The 18154-nt window shown below is 36.3% G+C and overlaps 1 protein-coding gene across 4 annotated transcripts; it reads left to right on the top strand.

The window, feature by feature from the left end:
- The first annotated feature begins 129 nt into the window (after positions 1-129).
- vsx2 (visual system homeobox 2) lies at positions 130-10735 on the top strand. Of its 4 annotated transcripts, none has more exons than XM_044143168.1 (6): positions 130-211; positions 2699-3138; positions 3409-3493; positions 3903-4026; positions 9498-9678; positions 9870-10735. In XM_044143168.1, exons 2-6 carry the CDS (start codon positions 2715-2717, stop codon positions 10247-10249), a joined length of 1194 nt encoding a protein of 397 aa, XP_043999103.1. In that variant the 5' UTR covers positions 130-211; positions 2699-2714; the 3' UTR covers positions 10250-10735. The 4 variants fall into 4 exon arrangements, with proteins under 4 accessions (XP_043999103.1, XP_043999104.1, XP_043999101.1 ...); XM_044143169.1 differs by having other exon boundaries at positions 146-211; positions 2479-3138; positions 9933-10735; XM_044143166.1 differs by having other exon boundaries at positions 146-211; positions 2479-3138.
- Positions 10736-18154: the final 7419 nt, after the last annotated feature.

Here is an 18154-nt window from a genome sequence, read left to right as displayed (position 1 = left end):
GCCAACGGGCAGCTACCAAATATGCCGTTGTCGGGGGACCATGAGAAAGCTGCGGGGCTTGCAAACTGTCTGTAAGTTGTGGAGAGAGGAGAGCAGAGGGGAGGGGTCGCATCACATCACGCCCAGCTCATGCTTACGTTTTTTTCCGCCTGACTCGGCACTACGTGTTGGCTGTCATCGGGTTTCCTGGACACTGTCTCAACACCAAGAGGTTTGACTCAGCATTCGCGTCTTAGCGAAGAGTTTTCTGTTGTTTTCTGAGGCAGAACAGTAGTATTGTGATCTGCTTAAAATGTGCATATCTATGCAGCTTTAACGCGTGACCTTCCCTTGATATATGAAGTTTATTTTCAACGATTCATCAGGCGCTTTCGGCACAGTAAGATACTTGATATGCATTGAAGTGGGCGGCTTTATTCCATGTAGATGACATCTTTTTTTAAAAATTATGTTAAAGTTTTCAGGACTCTTTCCCACTTAGTTTTCCATCATAACAGAACATCAGGATGGAGCTGGGGAAAAAAAAAAAAAAAGAAGCGAAGTTCAAAAGGGGAAGGCTTTCGATCATGGGAGTAAAAAAAAAAAAAAAAAAAAAAAAAAAGAAATCAGCAGATGTTTGCTTTTTAATCTGCAGCCGTCCATCAGATCTTACAGATCTTTGATGGGCAACCCAATCTACACGAATGACTGAACTAAATCTCCCCTTAATCTAGAGCCTTATTAGGAAGCCTCTTTACTGCATGTAAATCAGGCTGCATCCATTTCACAGAGGACGGATTAATAGAGAAGAAAACGGAGGAGAAAGCGTTCCGCCATAAACAAACAAAACAAACAAACAAATAAGCTGTATAGATTGCAGAAAGAGTGATGATGGAGTGAGAGGCCTTCTATTGCACACCCTTCCGCGTTAATGAATGACTCCATCCCAACAGGCTGATGTGTCATTAGCATATCCTAATAACATTGATTTCTTCATTAATAGAATTTCCACTAAATAGGCCCTAATTACTTTCAACTGGCCAAACACTAATTGCAGCAGCAATATTTTTTCTTCTTGTTAATCAGTTGCTTCTCTCACACTGAAAATATGACTTTGCCAGGCGAATCAGAGTTCAGCTTTGCGCTTGGGCAAAAACACATTTTTACAGGCCATTTTAGTGGATTAACTGAGATCAAAGTGTGTGTGCCGGGGTGAAGACTTACGCTAGAAATTGCATGATGCACATGCGTTTGTTTATCTTTTGCCTTGAGGTTTTATTTAACAGCACCACTGTCGTGAGACCTATAAGTTGTGTGCAGTAGCCTAAATTAGACTGAGAATAAAAATACACAATGTATGCTGTACATTTTTGTTTGTAAAAAATAGAAACGTTTGTGTTTTCTGGTTATTCCATTTTTTTTTAAATCAATAAAAAATACTAACTGTACACACTAAGCCTGTTATATTGCCCTTACAATGACGATAATTATTAGCTTATTGTTTTCAGTAGACCATGAATGGTTTTTTTTAATGTTTTTTTATTGGTTTAGATTTTATTTCAGATTTATTTACCATTGTTGTTGAGTTGTTTCCTATTATTATTATTATTATTATTATTATTATTATTATTATTATTATTATTATTATTATTATTATTATTATTAGTAGTAGTAGTAGTAGTAGTAGTAGTAGTAGTAGTAGTAGTAGTAGTAGTAGTAGTAGAAGAAGAAGTCATTTTAATGTATATTATTTAATATTTTGTTGATATGTATATTACTGTTTTTTCATACTACTATTTTGGCGGTGGTGGTAGAAGTTTTGGCTAACGAATATTATTTTGGCTTTATAATTTAGTTTCATAATTGTATATTTAATATCTGTTAGTTATTATTATTATTATTATTATTATTATTATTATTATTATTATTATTATTATTATTATTATTATTATTATTATTATTATTATTATTATTATTATTATTATTGCTGCAGCTGTTGCTGTGGGATTAGCACCCTGCAGGACTGCGTCCATTTCCACACCAGCTGTCGGTTTTTTTCTTTTCTTTTTCTTTTTTTTTTCTTTTTTTGGGGTGGGCCTTTGATTCGCGTGTGATGAGTTTCCCGGAGCATCTGGAGATCAATTATCCATCCGTGTGAGCCGGTGGTTGGGCACATAGATCATAGTAGGCTCTGTCTGTGTGTTTACATGTGTGCGTAATGCATTCCGCGAAAGGCAGATTTAGAGATTGAGGTAATTTTCTATAAACCTGCCCCATTTCAAAGACACTGTATCGGGAGGAGAGGGGAAATAGGTTTAATTTGCTCTCATTCACTCACGAGCTTTCATAGAGGCTCCGATCTATTTAATCTGATACTGTTTTTTTTTTCCTCTTTTTGTTGACGTTATAAGGGTTACTTCAATTTATTTTGCATTTATATATATTTATTAAACCTTTGTTTTAGTTAATCCATAATTTAACTGAAGCTGCTCCACACAGTCTTCAGAAAAAGGCAGCGATGTGTTGAGAGGGCGTAATACATCCATGATCCACTGGAATCCTGAATCCTGGCAGCTGATTGGCTGCAGGGTGCAGCCTCCTGTTGGGATGGACCTGTTGGATAAAAGGACCATTTTCTAAACGACGGTGTGGGACGCAGAGGATCATGTACGAGGAACCCTCCTGTGCGACGACATAATAAAGAAATATATTTTTCAAGGGCCATCCAAAGCACCATGACCGGGAAAGAGGGCGCAGTGCTGTCGGAAAGTTTAAATCACTCAGAGAAAACGTCTCTGGGTGCAAATGGAGGGAGCAACAGCCACCTGCCGAAAAGCAGCGTCAACCACCCACCGACCAGGTGCACCGGCTTCGGCATCCAGGAGATCCTGGGGCTGAATAAAGAGCCGCCCTCCATTCCGAGGAGCCCACTGAGCTCGCTGCCGGCCGGGGCGCACCTGATCGCTGCCAGGTCTGTGCTGGGCCCCGCAGCCGTCGGTGTGGGTGTCGGGATGGGATTAATTGGCCCCGGTGGAATTCCGTCGTTTTACAGCCAACCCGCTTTCCTGGAGACGGTGCTGTCAGACGGTCAGGACGTCCACCTGCAGCATCACAGCAGGAGCGTGAGGCCGTTGGACCCCAGCCAGTCTGCCAGCTCAGGTGATCCACGGACACTCATGATAAATCCTGCAATTATACTGCGACACGGATGACAGCTGCATTAGTTATTAAAGGAAAATACCAATTATTATTATTATTATTATTATTATTATTATTATTATTATTATTATTATTATTATTATTATTATTATTATTATTATTATTATTATTATTATTATTATTATTATTATTTTATTTTTGAAAGTGTGGAACAATTTATCACAGTTCTCCAAGCTATCCTTAATTACACCTCCCATGTTTCTAATCCAGACTCCGAGGATTTATCTTCAAATGAACGAAGACACACGAAGTCATCTATAAGCCAGAACAAGAAACGCAAGAAAAGACGCCACCGGTTGGTGCTGTTTTTTAAATTAATCTATTTCTTTATTTTTTCAAATATATATTTTAAGGCAGACAAGACTGATTCCTGGCTAAATATTCGATTAGATCAGTTTTACTGTGAATTTCCCCTATCAAGAAGAAATCAATTATAATTTTCTGTTAAGCATTATTATAGCTTATTTAGGCTATATTCCAAATAATCTGCCTTTTAAAAAAACCTTGAAGTACCAAGATCCAAATTAGTTTTCTTACATCGAGTTTATCAAAATGCCTTTTTTTATTTTCTATCTGTATTTTCCAAAACGTAAAAATAATAAAGGAAAACTTCAATTGCATGACGTAGACCAACGAAAGATTGGATTTTGCAGAACACAAATGTAATTGCAGCGTATATTCACAAGCATAACGCGTTTCCACAGAACCATATTCACTTCCTATCAGCTGGAGGAGCTGGAAAAGGCCTTTAACGAAGCGCACTACCCGGATGTCTATGCCCGAGAGATGCTGGCCATGAAAACAGAGTTGCCTGAAGACAGAATACAGGTAAGAATGTCAGTTATTTCATGACTGTTTTTGAGTGTCTTTAACCCAAAAACACCCATTATACTTGCTATTTAAACTGTTTTTGGTTTGTCATTAGTTTATTAAAAAAATGATTTATTTTATTTCACTGGGAAAAAAAATTATTAACAAAAAACCTATTAGCATTGATTGCAAATGTTATTAGATGTGTTAATTTATAATTGAGCTATTAAGTGACCAAAACGTCACCTAATACATGGGGAGTTTATAAATCAGACAATTCTGTTCAGGTAAATTGTTATGGTAAAGAAGTAACTGGTAGGCATCTAGAAAATTAGGGTATTGTATTTAAGGGTTAGGATATATTTTTTAAAATGTTGGGTTTTTTATATTTATCAATCAGTAAAAACTTTAACTAAGTCACAGTCAATAAAAATAAAATACTAGAGTAGCTGTTATGACGTGTTATCACTGTGAAAAATTAATTACAGTAATTTTTTCTGTAAAAAAAAATCCAAACCTTACTGTATTTTTTACCGTTAAATTGTAAATACCTGCTCTAATTTATAAACACATCATCTTTAAATTCAGAAAAAAATATTTATTTGAAACTGAATATGCTCATGTTAAGTCTATAAAAATAAAAGTATTTTGTATTTTGAAATTGTATGCCATTAAAAGGTATCAAGTAATGTATAATGTGGCTTTTTCTCTAGTGATATATCACTCAATTTGCTATATTGCTATATGTATGCAAAGCATGTATGTCTAGAGCTTCGTTATCTATGAGTAAAATTTCATTCATAGCCCCAAACCCTATATTTTTTGATGTCTCAATTTTTTCTGAGGAGAAGAGGGAGGGGAGGACAATTTTAAAAAAATTTCACTGATTTTCATTGACACACTTTCAAATATGCTCAAAGAGTAAAATATTTCCTTTGTTACCACACTTTAATGTTCCAGTATATTACTGTCACCGTTCTTGTTAATAAGCAAATAAATGTAAAAACAATCAAATATTTCTTAATCAAATTTCTCCCTGAGAACAAACTTTAGAAAGTTTAGCTTGATGCACAATTGTCAAGTTTTTCTCAAAACTTAAAAGCAAATAATTTAAAATTGTCTGTCTTTTTAAAATTATTGTCACAAGAACTAAAATACTAAAATTGATGTATCTTCTAGTTTGATGTTTTGATACATAATCATACAGAGAAAAAATGTACTCTTGTATAAAATGCACATGTAGAATATTTAACTGTATTTAAAATTTAGTATTCTTAAAGTCATCTGTTTTGAAGTGAACATTTACCATTTAGAACATATTTTGTTTGTAAATTAGCAAAGCATTATAAGAATCTGAATATAAGTTAAATACATTAAAGTAGATACATTTATTAACCAGAAACAATTATAATCATGGTTAGACATCTGCTCCAGGGTCTTACATGTTTACATGACACCTACTGGAATTTTGGGTCACATTAATGAGAAACTTTTAATATAAAGTGATATTGCTCTTCACCCAGGGCGTCACTACTACGTGGGTGTCCTGAGCACCCACATGGAAAGGCAAAAATCACTTAATTTGTTTCCCAAGTAATGTTTCTATTGCTTTTTCGCATGACTTTATGAAGTGTTTTTTTTTTAAATTGTTATTATTTTATTTGTGAAAAGACCCAAAATACATTTTAAGGCTTCCTTAGCATTAAGAGAACCTCAGATTAAGACAAGGATGACAAACAGTGAAGTTCTACTTTAATTACAGATGCAAATCAGTTTTTGATTTGTCAAACATTTTTCTGAGACATGGAACTCTTTATCAAAATTACTGTTGAAATCTCTCCCTTTATCTTTATCTATACATCTCTCTATACATCCTTAAATATATAGCCAGGATGTATATCAGATCAATGTTTTTTTAGTGGTTAATGTTTCTCATAAGTTACACTGTAACATGTTTGTCTTTCAAGAATGGGCTGCATCAGGATACTGGGTGTGTGTTTGGTTGTGGGTTGGACTGCAAGAGATGTTTTTCATTTCCACTATTCACATTGGAATGACTACTGTGTTTGTCTACATGTAATCTGCAAGATCAGATCATGTATCAGGATGTAAAGAAAAGTCCCTTACACAGAGGACAAGTGGAGGAGCAGAACTGGCTCCTTTGTTAATGGCACCCTGGGTGAGAACTTTACCTTCTACCACCCCACATACAGCCAGATACACCACCACCACCCATGGCAAAGTCCCTTCTGCAAAGACAAATATATTGTATTTATAGAAATATACAACATATCAGAAGCATGAAGGGAATAATTTCATCCAAATTTGGTTATTCTGCTTTATATATTTTTTACTTCACTGCTTTTCTAAATTTAAAGTGGTTGCAGTTATAAAACAAATAGGCAAGAAAGGGCTAAAATTAGGGTGCATACAACAGATTAAAAGTTTTCAAATCTAAAACCATTTTTTTTTTCAGTGTATAAGTATCCAGGTCTGATTGGTCAACAGTATAGGCAATCAATATTTCAAAAAAGAGATCATTAGATGTATTCAAAATTTTCTATAAAGACTGATATAACTCTTTATTCTAGTTTGTATTACAATTTTTGATCAGGCAGCCTCAGGGTCATTTGCCATTTTTGCTGATGGGGCTATTTTTAATAAATGCTTGTACTGCACACAACACAAATTAGGCACACATTTATCCCTCTGATTGGATAGGAAACGGTTTAGCGTACAACTCACAAACCTTTGCGTAAAAAGAGCCCCTTGGGCCTTGCCTCCCTGAGTGGTGAGCCATATTGGGCAATATTAATACAGAAAAATGGGATCCAGACTGTAACATAACAATATTATCTGATATTATTATTCTTAACAATGACTGCGCATATACTGCATTAACATGAAAATGTAAATGCGGAGTTTATTTTTCCATCTTCCTCCTTTAAATCAGTGTTTATGGCATGCTGTTACGTTTGTGGGGGGGGCACAGGTTCCCTCTCATGCTGCTCTGATGTTTGAGGGAAAATGGTTCCTCACACAAATTGATCACTTTCGCCCCTTTCCTGCCTGAACAAAGGAGGCTCTCCTCCTCCTCCCCCTGCAGCAGCAGCATCTTCGCCAGGACAGATAATCTCTCATCAGGCGCAGTTGGATGTGAAACAATTTGTTCTCGGAGAAGGAGCCGCTAACGACCTAATCAAGCTATCAAGGCGGAAGAAGATTGCGGTGTGACCTGGACCCATCCATCTGCCGGGGCGCCTTTTTTAATCTCATTCTCATTAGGGGGCTGCAACAGTATGGCCGCGAATAAATAATAAAAAGGAAATAAATAAATAAGTCCGGGCCTGCTTCTCTCCTGGATAAAATTAACACCCAATTTTCCTCATTGAGTGTAATTAGTTAAATCAGACGAGCTCGGGAGGCTGGCTCTGCTTCTGCTGCTGTCGATGGAGAGGCACAGGGAGTTCAAATGAAATAACTACATTGAATTTATTAACGCGGGTCAATAGCGCTGCTCCCCGGAGTCCCGGTAGTTTAATTTCCCGTGATATTTGCCCGCCTGGCCGCCATCGATTGGGCCTGAAATTAACTTATTTTTCAATCAGCTTCGGCGCGCTCCTGGGTCGCTCCTCCTCGACGCTTTTACGCACTGGCTTCTTTTGAGGAGCAGAAAAGCAATTTCTCAGAGAAAAAAAAATCTTGTATGAAATAAGAGTTATCATCAGAGGTGTTTGGGGAGAAAAAGCATTGACACGGTTTGATCTTTTTGCAGTTTAATATTAAATACATGGCCCCTTCTCTGCCTCTTCTGCCGCCTCCTTCCTCTTCACAAGAACCATCAAAAGTGTATATCAATGTTCAACACGTGTGTTGTGTCACAGTCCACTCAGGCTCGTTGTCAGCTGATACAGAGCCTGCAGAGCCTTCACCACATGCTGACTGGAGTTGCTAGTGAAGTGTCCAAAACAGGGGTGCCTCCAGGAAGTTTTCAAAGGGCAGCCAGATTGGGACTAGTCTTTGGGTGGCATGGATCACTTTTTTTTTTGCTCTTCAGTGTTTCATTTTATTATAGGCACAAAAGTTTTATGTCACCTCTAGTGAGAATGACTTCTCCCTAATTATGTCATTTGTGTGGGATATTGTGGTGTGCCTCAAGGGTCAATACTTTGATCTCTCCTGCTCAAGTATCCAAAAGAGTTTTGAAGGGACAACCAGATATGGTCCATTTGAGATATTGAAATGACTCAAAACCAAACCAAACCAAACCCAACGTAATAACAGACGTTTTTACACCTATGTTGCCTTATGGGAGAACTTGAAATTTGTATTCAAGTTCGAACAAAGAAATTTGATCCACTTTAGGATGTTTCAAATGTAGATTATATTAAAAATACTTATGAGCTTGGCCTAAATATTTCATCCTGGTTTCATCTGACACCAAAACCAAATGACAATTTATCTGTTATTGCATTATTATGATATCATACTAAGAAATTTAGAAAATAATATTATTAACATGAGTACGGTCATTCTTTTTTTGAGGGAAATAAAATCACATAGGTAGAAATTCTTTTTAGTAATAACATGGTAACCCGGCTGTTAGTTTACACACCCTTTTTGTCAGTAGAACAATCTTCTTCTGTGACATTTCATAAGGATAGAAGACATTCTCCTGTTTTCACAAGCTCTCTAGATTGTACAGAATCCTGGGTCATTTTTTACATTACCCTCTCTTCAGTTCAACCACACCAGCTTTCTTTAAAATTGAAGTTTGACTAGCAAACAATTTAGGTGTTGGTTTGACAATATGTCTTGAGTCACTGTTGCTATGAAAAACTTTTGTTTTTGTTAGATTTAAAATCTTATATTTCAAGGTCTTGATTATCTACACACTCTAGAAAACCTTCCAGAGCCTTTGGGAGAGAAACTGGCCCACAGAATCACAAATCAACCCCAATTCATTATAGTGTACATTGGGTGTTTTACTACATAAATCTGAATCATATGCCAATGTCATCAAAGCACACGTCTAGCTGGAGTCTCTGATGTGTTTGGTAAACTCGACATCTTTATATTTGTGATTATAGGACAGATTGGAAAATAGATGGCATCTAATGGTTCTTATGAAGATCCTGTGACTGAGCAATGCCACTCTGTTGTTGTCTAACATAAATGTTTTGAGATTTTTTTCATTAATCTCACTTTCAGTCCTGTTCATGGTAAAATAAACATGTCTAAAGGCCTAAAGTCAAAAGAAATTAATCTGTGTCTTGACATATTGCAAGAGAAATAGAAAATATTCAAGTGTCAGAATGACCCAGTCAAATCCAGTCCTCAATCCAACTGAGAATCTGTGGCTCGATAACTGCTTTTCTCAGACTATCTCAAACTGAGCTTGAGCTTTTGGAAAACAAGATCAGGCGAAATAACCTTCAGATGTACAAGGATGGTAAATATTTATCCAGTGGCTACCTTTTCTCTTGTAGGTATGGTTTCAAAACCGCAGAGCTAAGTGGAGGAAGAGGGAGAAATGTTGGGGTCGCAGCACAGTGATGGCTGAGTATGGGCTTTATGGAGCCATGGTGAGGCATTCCATCCCTCTGCCAGAGTCCATTCTGAAGTCTGCTAAGGATGGCATCATGGAGTCCTGTGCTCCCTGGCTTCTGGGTAAAAATTTTCTCTCAAAGTTTCTGATATACCCTTCTCACCCTCATTCAGAACTGGAGGTTGTGCTAGTTTGAATGCATCTCTTTGTTATTTCCACATTACACACAAGCATGACCCTAACTCCAACAACCCAGTAATTCATTGCTGTTGTTATATTCTAAACCAGAACTATTTTTGCTTGCTATTTTCAGTCCAAGATGGCTTACCAGTGAGCAGACGTTATTCTAAATCTGAATACCCGCAACTCTTTACAGGGATGCACAAAAAGTCCATAGAGGGCGCAACTCCCCCACCAACAGGAAAGTGCGATGCCCCACAGCAGGCGAACGCTCAGATCCCTGAGGACGCTGAAGTGGAGGAGAAAAGGTCAGAGGGCAAGGCCGTCATTTCTAAAGAGGAACTGAGAGAGAACAGCATTGCTGCACTCAGGGCCAAGGCTCAAGAGCACAGTGCCAAAGTTTTGGGGACAGTTTCTCATGACAGACTGCTGGAGGGCAAACAGGAGATCCAGGTGGCTGAAGAAAAGGCCAGTGATCTGACCAGTCCAGAAAAGGAGCAGAGAAGTCCCTAGAACCGATCCAGAACCTGGAGACTGTTGTGGTCAAAAGTGACTGCAGTGGATTAGCTGCATTTAGTTTAAATCTGGATTAAGTGACTTGGATTTCCATCCTTCACTGACTTCTCCAAACTGACTCTCATCTGGACTTGAAAAATGAACTTGTTGGTTGCTACCAAGAAGATTCAAATGCACTTTTTTAAAATGTATTTTCAAACTTACTCCTGTTTCTTCAAAATATTAGAGCATTTGAAAGAATAGCAGCAATAGACAATAATGTAAATAGACCTCAAATTTAGAAACAGCAAGATCAGCAAAAGCTTCTCACCTACATTAATTGCAACCAGTGACCTATAATTTATTTCCTGTCTTTTATTCTGACTGTGCTTATACAATTATTAAATTGAAGCATTTTAGAGGAACCGTCCCATCGGCAGTAAGAGAAAGTTGTTGTCCTTTATCATGATGTATATAACCGATATATAAATCTTTAAAATATTGTTCATGTAGTCTTTAAATGTCAGTGTTTTTCATTTCATTATGTATAAGTCAAAATTGAAAACATAAAATAGAAATTGCTTTATTAAATCTGTTTCTGATGTCTGTTTTATTTCCCTTCTGAAAAATGCAATTCTTCAGTAAAAAACATATTTGTATCTCTTTTCACTGACGTGAAGTTATCGCAAGTGTGGAGTAGCTATTTGTTGCGTGATGCTCTGCTTGCTATAGTCATTAGGAGACGGTCCACAGCTGCATGCTTGGGTTAGCCCTCTATAATCTGTCGCAGTTGAAAGCCCTCGATTTCAGATTAAATGAGGGGAGCAGCTCTTTTGGGAGATGGGAAAGAGAATAAACGCCTCAAAGCAGGGTCAACATCTGCTTAAAATCAAATGACTTTTTTAGATGCTGAAGCACAAGCTGTTCATCCTCTTATCATAATACTTAACCCAAAGAACTTTATTTGTTGGCAGTCTTTACTGTCTTCTGGGTGTTGATAACATTTTGAAGAGGGACTTCTAGGACATGTTTAATTCATAATTGTAGCTAATAGGGCTTCTTAATAGCTCAAAACTGATTTTATTTTCAATTAAGCCACTGGAAAGGGCAAGGGAGAGATGTTCTTAGAGTGTTCCTTCATGTCTGAGGAATTAATTGTGCTTAAAAAAGAAACATAAAGTTGGCAAATAAGTAACATTTTGGTTTATAATAAATGTTATGAGGGTGCCTGGTGCCTTTTTACTCCTGGACAGATTATTTTATACATCTTATAAAATCTCAGTCAGTCTTATCTCTCCTCTTCTATCAGCTCATATAATTTCTTACCAGTTGTTCTCATCTGATTAAATGTAATCTCACTTTATTTTATCATGTCATCTCATTTATTATTGTCTCATCTGACCTTACTTCAACTCATCTAGACTTATCTCAATCTTAATCCACTCAGCTCCACTCTTCATTACATCTAGTCTCTTCTCATTTCATTGCACCTCACCTCATTGCATCTAATACAATATAAGTTTTACCTCAGCTCACCTCAAGTTGTTAAATTGTATCTCATTTCAATAAATCTCTTCTCTCCTCCTCTCAGTTCAATACATCTTAAGTCTCATTTCATCTCACCAAATGGCATCTCATGTAATTTAATTTCACTTCAGCTCACCTTAAGTTGTCATTACAGCTAGTCTCAGCTAGCTTTGTCTAATTGTATCTCAACTCACCCCATTGCATTTAATATAATCTAATATCACCTTATTTTACTTTAAGTTCCTAAATTTGATCTCATTTAATCTCATCTCAATTCAGAGCACTGAGTTTTACTTTGTTATGTGATTTGTTCTCATCTTGTCTCATCTTGTTACCTCTGTTCAGTTCTCATTCAAGCCTAATTTTTTCTCACCACACATATTCTTCGCTGATCTCACCTCATCTCACCTCATTACATCCAGTTTTATTTTAACCTCATCTCACATCGAGTACAAGTTATCATATCTTATTTAATCTCATCTCATCTAGCATCACTTAATCCTCTCTCATTATCTCATCTCATTACATCTAGTTTAATTTTGTCGTATCTTGTCTCCTCTGATCTCTCTGCACCCCATCTCATCTTGTCTCATTGTTTGTATATTATAAGCATGATAGTTGTCAGCAGAGCTCTGCTTGTAGATGATGGTAGGTCAGTGTGGTTAAATATATTTGTACCAGAGAAATGCACTTCTCTGGAAATGCATGGCAACAGACATGACACACATAGAGCCAAGACGATTGACTCTATGCAAGAAATCTTTTCAGAAAAAGAATATTGTGTGATGGTCTAGGGGATCTTTGTTGCAAGGGAACCTGGATGAATTGCCTTAATCGATGGAATTGGGAGTTCTGTTCTGTTCTGAACCAGATAATCCTGAACTTGAATGTTAATCTGTTCATGACCTAGAGCAAACACATTTGGGTTGTGCAATGGGACAACGATCAAAAGCAGGTCCACCTCCGAGAGTCTAAAAAAAAACACCAGGTTTTGAAGTATTCTAGTCAGAGGCTTAACTTGTTAAAATCCAGTTGAGTTTCCATGGTTTGAACATAAACAATTTTGAAAAGAAAATTTCATAAATTTTTTTTTCACTATGATGTTTGGAAAGAATTCTAAATTCCAATTGGTAGCAGCCATTGCCTCCAAAGGTGGCACAACTAGTTATAAGAGTTAATTAAGGGGCAATTATTTTTAACCAAGGGGAGTATTAAAATAATTAATAATTGCAGTGGATATTTAAAATCCACAGCAACCAGTTGTCTCCTGGTTAGCAATAGAGTGCTTCTTTCAAAGATTTGTTAGAGAACATTATCATAAACTCAAGGACTTTGTTCTGATTCTGTCTTCTGTCCTCCCTTAAGAAATTAAATTGTCATTTAAACTTAAGTTTACATTGATATCAATATTTATTTGATGGTTCTGAACATGCAAGTACAATGAAAAAACATAAAATGCTTTACTGAAGCACTGTAGGTATTTAAGCTTTAGCTTTCACAAGAATTACACGAAAATAATCTGAAGGTGGAAACAAACAGCACACAGAGGAGAGAAATCAAGTATGTTCTCACTGGGACCAAGACATATGCAGAGCGAGGATTAAACTCCTAAAAGTGCAAAAGAGCAATTTAATCCTCTGAAAGTGGAATTGAATGCTATGATAGATCAGATTTGCAGAAGATCAAGCTGTTTATACTGAATATGATGAGGAGGTAATTCACAATATCCCTCATGATGGGCAGTCTGCAGCTTCAAGACCACCCTAAGATTATCTCAATCTGTGCAAAGTGACTGATGAGCGTTAGGGAAAGATTTTGTCTAATGCATTATTAATATTTTGTTTATTTTGAGAAATATGGGTGCATTGATGCCCGTATTCAGATAATAATTGGAAGTCTTTTTTTAGCTCCAGATTTGAAATCAGCTAGAAGCCCTTGATGTGGAAATATGGTTTTGTTCTGCCCCCTGCTGCACAAATTTATTATTACAACTAAATAGATTTTTTTTTGCACTATTTCCACTGATAACCCCATTAATTTAAGACAAAGACTTTGAGAAAAACAAAATAAGGAGCCATCTGGATTTTAGATAATTTGAAAACTTTTGAGTAATTTGTAATTTGTACTTTCAATGGACTTTGTGTATTGTTTTTTATTCCTTTTAATATGATGTGTGTTTTGCAGACACAAAACACATGTTCTGTGCACAGACTAAAACATAATCCCCTTTTAAATTGCACAGAGGTTTAGAGAAAGTATTTAAATGACTTTAAGTGATCCTGGTAATATCTACAATATTTGACCACGTAAAAGTGATAATCTTCTAAAACTGAACATTTCTCAAAACAGATTATGAGGAAAAACATATATTCTTCCCCATCAAGTTTTGCATATACAGATGAAGTCCCCCTAAAAGAACGTAGAAACACTTCAAAAGCGCCCAAACACTTTTGGAACAATTCCAGTTGCACTCTATTCAAGAATATGATGAAGAATCTGAGGAACAGATGAACTGGAAGGATATTTTTCAACCTTAAATGTCTGAAATTTGAAGAAGACAAGACAGAGACGGGGTGTGGTGATACATTTGTCTCTGGAAGTGAAACATTTTATGAAACTTCAAAAAAGAAAAACTGCAAGGTATTAAAAGCACACATTTTAACTCTATTACAATACCTGGCAGATGAATTCTGTGTGCAGCTGTTTTAGTGTTTCTGTCTGTTGTGTTAGCTTTGTTATTGTGCTTCAGTCACTGTTAGTGTTCCATGACAGTTAATATCTTTGCATAATCAGGTTTTATTCATATATATTGTATGGATTTGCTTTCCTTTTCTATCTTTCCAAAGTTTAATTAATTTATTAAATTTTTCTTAGTCTGACTTTACACCAATACTCCTAAAAATCTAACATGCAGAGAAAGAAGAATGTGGCAGAAAATGCTTTGGTCAGATAAAATGTTTGTCTTCCATGTGAAACTCTACTACAGCAAAAATGCAACTCATCACATCACCCTGACAACAGCCTCTGCACGAGCAGCTTGCTGTAGAGATGCTTTTGTTGACCCAACGAGGAGGTGAATGAAGCTCAGTACAGGCAGGTTCTGGAAGGAAGCTGTAAAAGACCTAAAAGTGGGTTGGTTCACTTTCCAGTGAGCTTTAACATGCAGTCAGAGCTGTAAGAGGACAGTTTACATGAAAGGATTTCATGTGATGGAATGGCCTAGTCAGAGTTCAGACTTAAACACATTGGATGATTTGTGGCAAGACTTACAAAGGTCTGTTCAGAAGCGATATTTCTTCATTCTGATTGAACTTGAACTAATTAAGATCAAGAAAGCTTTTAGAGATATTCTTCACAAACTACAGGTTAATCTGTTAAGTCCTTTTTTTCTGTATCAAGCAAAATGTTTTCTCCTGTTTGCATTCATCAGTTTTGAATTCTGCCTAAATTAAGCGCACTGATCATCCGATTACTATCAGAATAACCTAATGTTGTTTTATTAATTATCATAGCTGCCAAGTTTATATTTATAACATAAATACATCACAGGTTAACAATTTGAGGATTATTTTCTAGTTCAATGAATCACTTTCTTATTGAGCTGGGGCAAATAGTAAGGATTTTTACTTGAAACTATCAAAACATTGACAATTAGATCACGTTTGTTTACATTATGTGAAGATTACTGTCTACACACATTAATAGGTGCATATACACATGGATCAAATCCGATTCACCATAGCCATTTGTCTCTGAAATAGAATGTGAATTACACTTGTGCTTTTATCTATCAATTGAAATTCATTTTTATTTGCATGACGCCAAACTACATCAGTGTGACAGGAAGTTAAATAATACTTTATTTTAAAATTATTATTTTAGTGGAGAGAAAGCTATATTTCATCAGTTTGTTAGTTTCATGGGTTTATCAAACTATTTTAACAACTGGCCCTCTGAGGACATTCATGATCTTAATATGGCCCAGAATGCATATTAATTTGACACTCTTGATGTATCATTATGCATAAAAGGGATGGCAGCTTTGTTATTAACTGTTATTAATAAAATATTAGTGAATATTTTCCCCTCACATTTCTAAATATGAAACAGAGACTGGTTTTGATTGCTTCCTACTATCAACCCACACTTCACTATTGCAGCCACATGGTGGCAGTGTTGTTGTTTTTTTGTTTGTAATCCTCTGAAAACAAAAGCCTTGTGACTGTTGGTTAGATGTGAAATGAAAACTGTTCCTCAATTCCACATGTGGCATAAATCAGGTTAACTATGACAAAAAATGCATCTGGAACGACATTTTGCAGCTGGACACCGATCACATCAAGTTTTAAAATTTTGCTGTCTCCCAAGTTGGAGAGCAGACATGATCTGCTGATCAATACTCAATAATCTTTTCTCACTCAACTACTGCTCTTGATGAGGATACTATCTGACGAGGTTGCATGCAGACCTACATGATTAGACTTTAACTCTACATTTTTCCAAAATCCAAAAATGTGAACATATTTCTTAAAGTCCATAATTCTGGAACTTTTTGCTCACCTGCTGACCTGTTGGCATTTGCAAAGTTTATTAGTTGATCAGTCCTGATATTAAATATCTGAAAATGTTAGTGGTTTATTAAAAATCTGCAACTACTAAGCAGATATTTGTGCTTTTCATACACAGGGCTGTGTGAAAGTATCTGTCTCTTTACAGGTTTCCTTTTTTTTTTTTTTTTTGTCCCACATCATGAAAATGAGTTGAGAGGATTTCCTATTTTTAAAGAAAATGAATAGTCAAAGCTGCCTGACCCTGTGTAGAAATGGAATTACCCCTTCTTAAATCATAAAATGGTGTCAATTAACCACTTTGTTTTTTTATTTTATCTGGTCACTCAGGTCTGATTAATGCCTGACCTGTAAAATAATGAGAAACCTGTCTGGCAATATAAATTAGGGTAAAATATTTCGGTAAAGCAGCATATCATGTCCTGATCTAAAGGAATCCAAGGATAGATAAGAAGCAAAGTCACTTCCATCTATCAGTCTGGAAAGAGTAAAAAAAACAAACAAAAAAAACCCCCCATTTGTACAACTTTAGGACTCACTGTGAGAGCCATTATCCCCAAATGGAGAAAACATGGAACAGTAGTGAACCTCCCCAGGAGTGGCCAGCCGACCAAATTACTCCAAGAACTCATCAGTGACTCATTTCAGAGGTCACAGAAGAGCCAGGAGCTACATCTACAGCACTGCAGGTCTCACTCACCTCAGTTAGATTTCATGATACAACAATAGGAAAGAGACTAGGCAAAGTGGCATCACTAAGAAAGTTGCAAAGTGAAAACCTCTTTTGACCAAAATGAAGACGCTGGCTTGTCTCACATTTACCCAAAACAGAACAAAAAAACAGTTTTACAAGCAAGACAAAGATGACAGCTAGATTTGGTGTAAAATTTTATTCATCAAATTATCAACAGTAACCATAGCGACAATTTGCATTGGGACCTGAATGACTTGCTGAAATTGACAGATTGTTTGATTGATCATGAAGCTCTGTAGCAAACAATCCTGAAGGAAAATGTCATGAGACAAAAGATATGTGTTGATCTACTTGGGGAAGGATTTGATGACTGATAAGTTTAATCATTTAAATTTAAGATGTTTCCTCACCCCTTGCTCCTTCTCTTTGAAGTCATCTGGTCATGTTGCCATGGAAGCGAACCCATAAGCTGGGCTCACAAGGAAAGGTGTTCAACCAGCCTAACCTGGAAAAGTAATTTTGCCTGAAGAGAGGGGAGAAGAGTTCAGCTGTGTTTATATAAGCATGTAGCTATGAACTAAAGTTTTGAAAGTTGAATGTATAAAAAGGTTTTTTTTCAGAGATTTAATTTGAAAAACTGAATTAAAAATAAATCTGCAAAGAGAGGATCAGCTCTTCAGAGTGATGTAACACCAATGCTAGATTGCAGTCATTTCCAGCAAATATGTTTATAGACCAATTATGTTTTAATATAGGACCATTTGATTTGAATAGCTTTTCCCCTATGAAATGAATCCAGTTACTGAAAACTGTTTTTTTTTGGGTTTTTTTTGTATTTTCTCAGGCTATCTTTTTCTGATGACTGAAAGTTGTTGAAGTCAAAACAATGATGTGTGAAAAAAGCAAAAACAGATGAAATAGGGGAAAATAATTTTCTTTCACAAACACTGAAGACATTCGGTTGATTAAAATCACATGAAGGTGGGAGCTAATCTCTTTCAGACCGGTCCTCAACGTTACAGCCTGCTCGTAATGCACCAGTTATTTCTTAAACTTGTACCTGACAACATCTCCAGGGGTGATTTATGATGTGTGGCATGGCCCCAGCAGCTGTCCACTCAGGCCATCTGCAGA

The sequence above is a fragment of the Gambusia affinis genome, linkage group LG16, assembly GCF_019740435.1.
Source record: "Gambusia affinis linkage group LG16, SWU_Gaff_1.0, whole genome shotgun sequence".
In the NCBI taxonomy this organism is placed as follows: Eukaryota; Metazoa; Chordata; class Actinopteri; order Cyprinodontiformes; family Poeciliidae; genus Gambusia; species Gambusia affinis.
The sequence above is the reverse complement of the archived record's forward strand: the minus strand, read 5'-3'. Positions and strand labels throughout refer to the sequence as shown.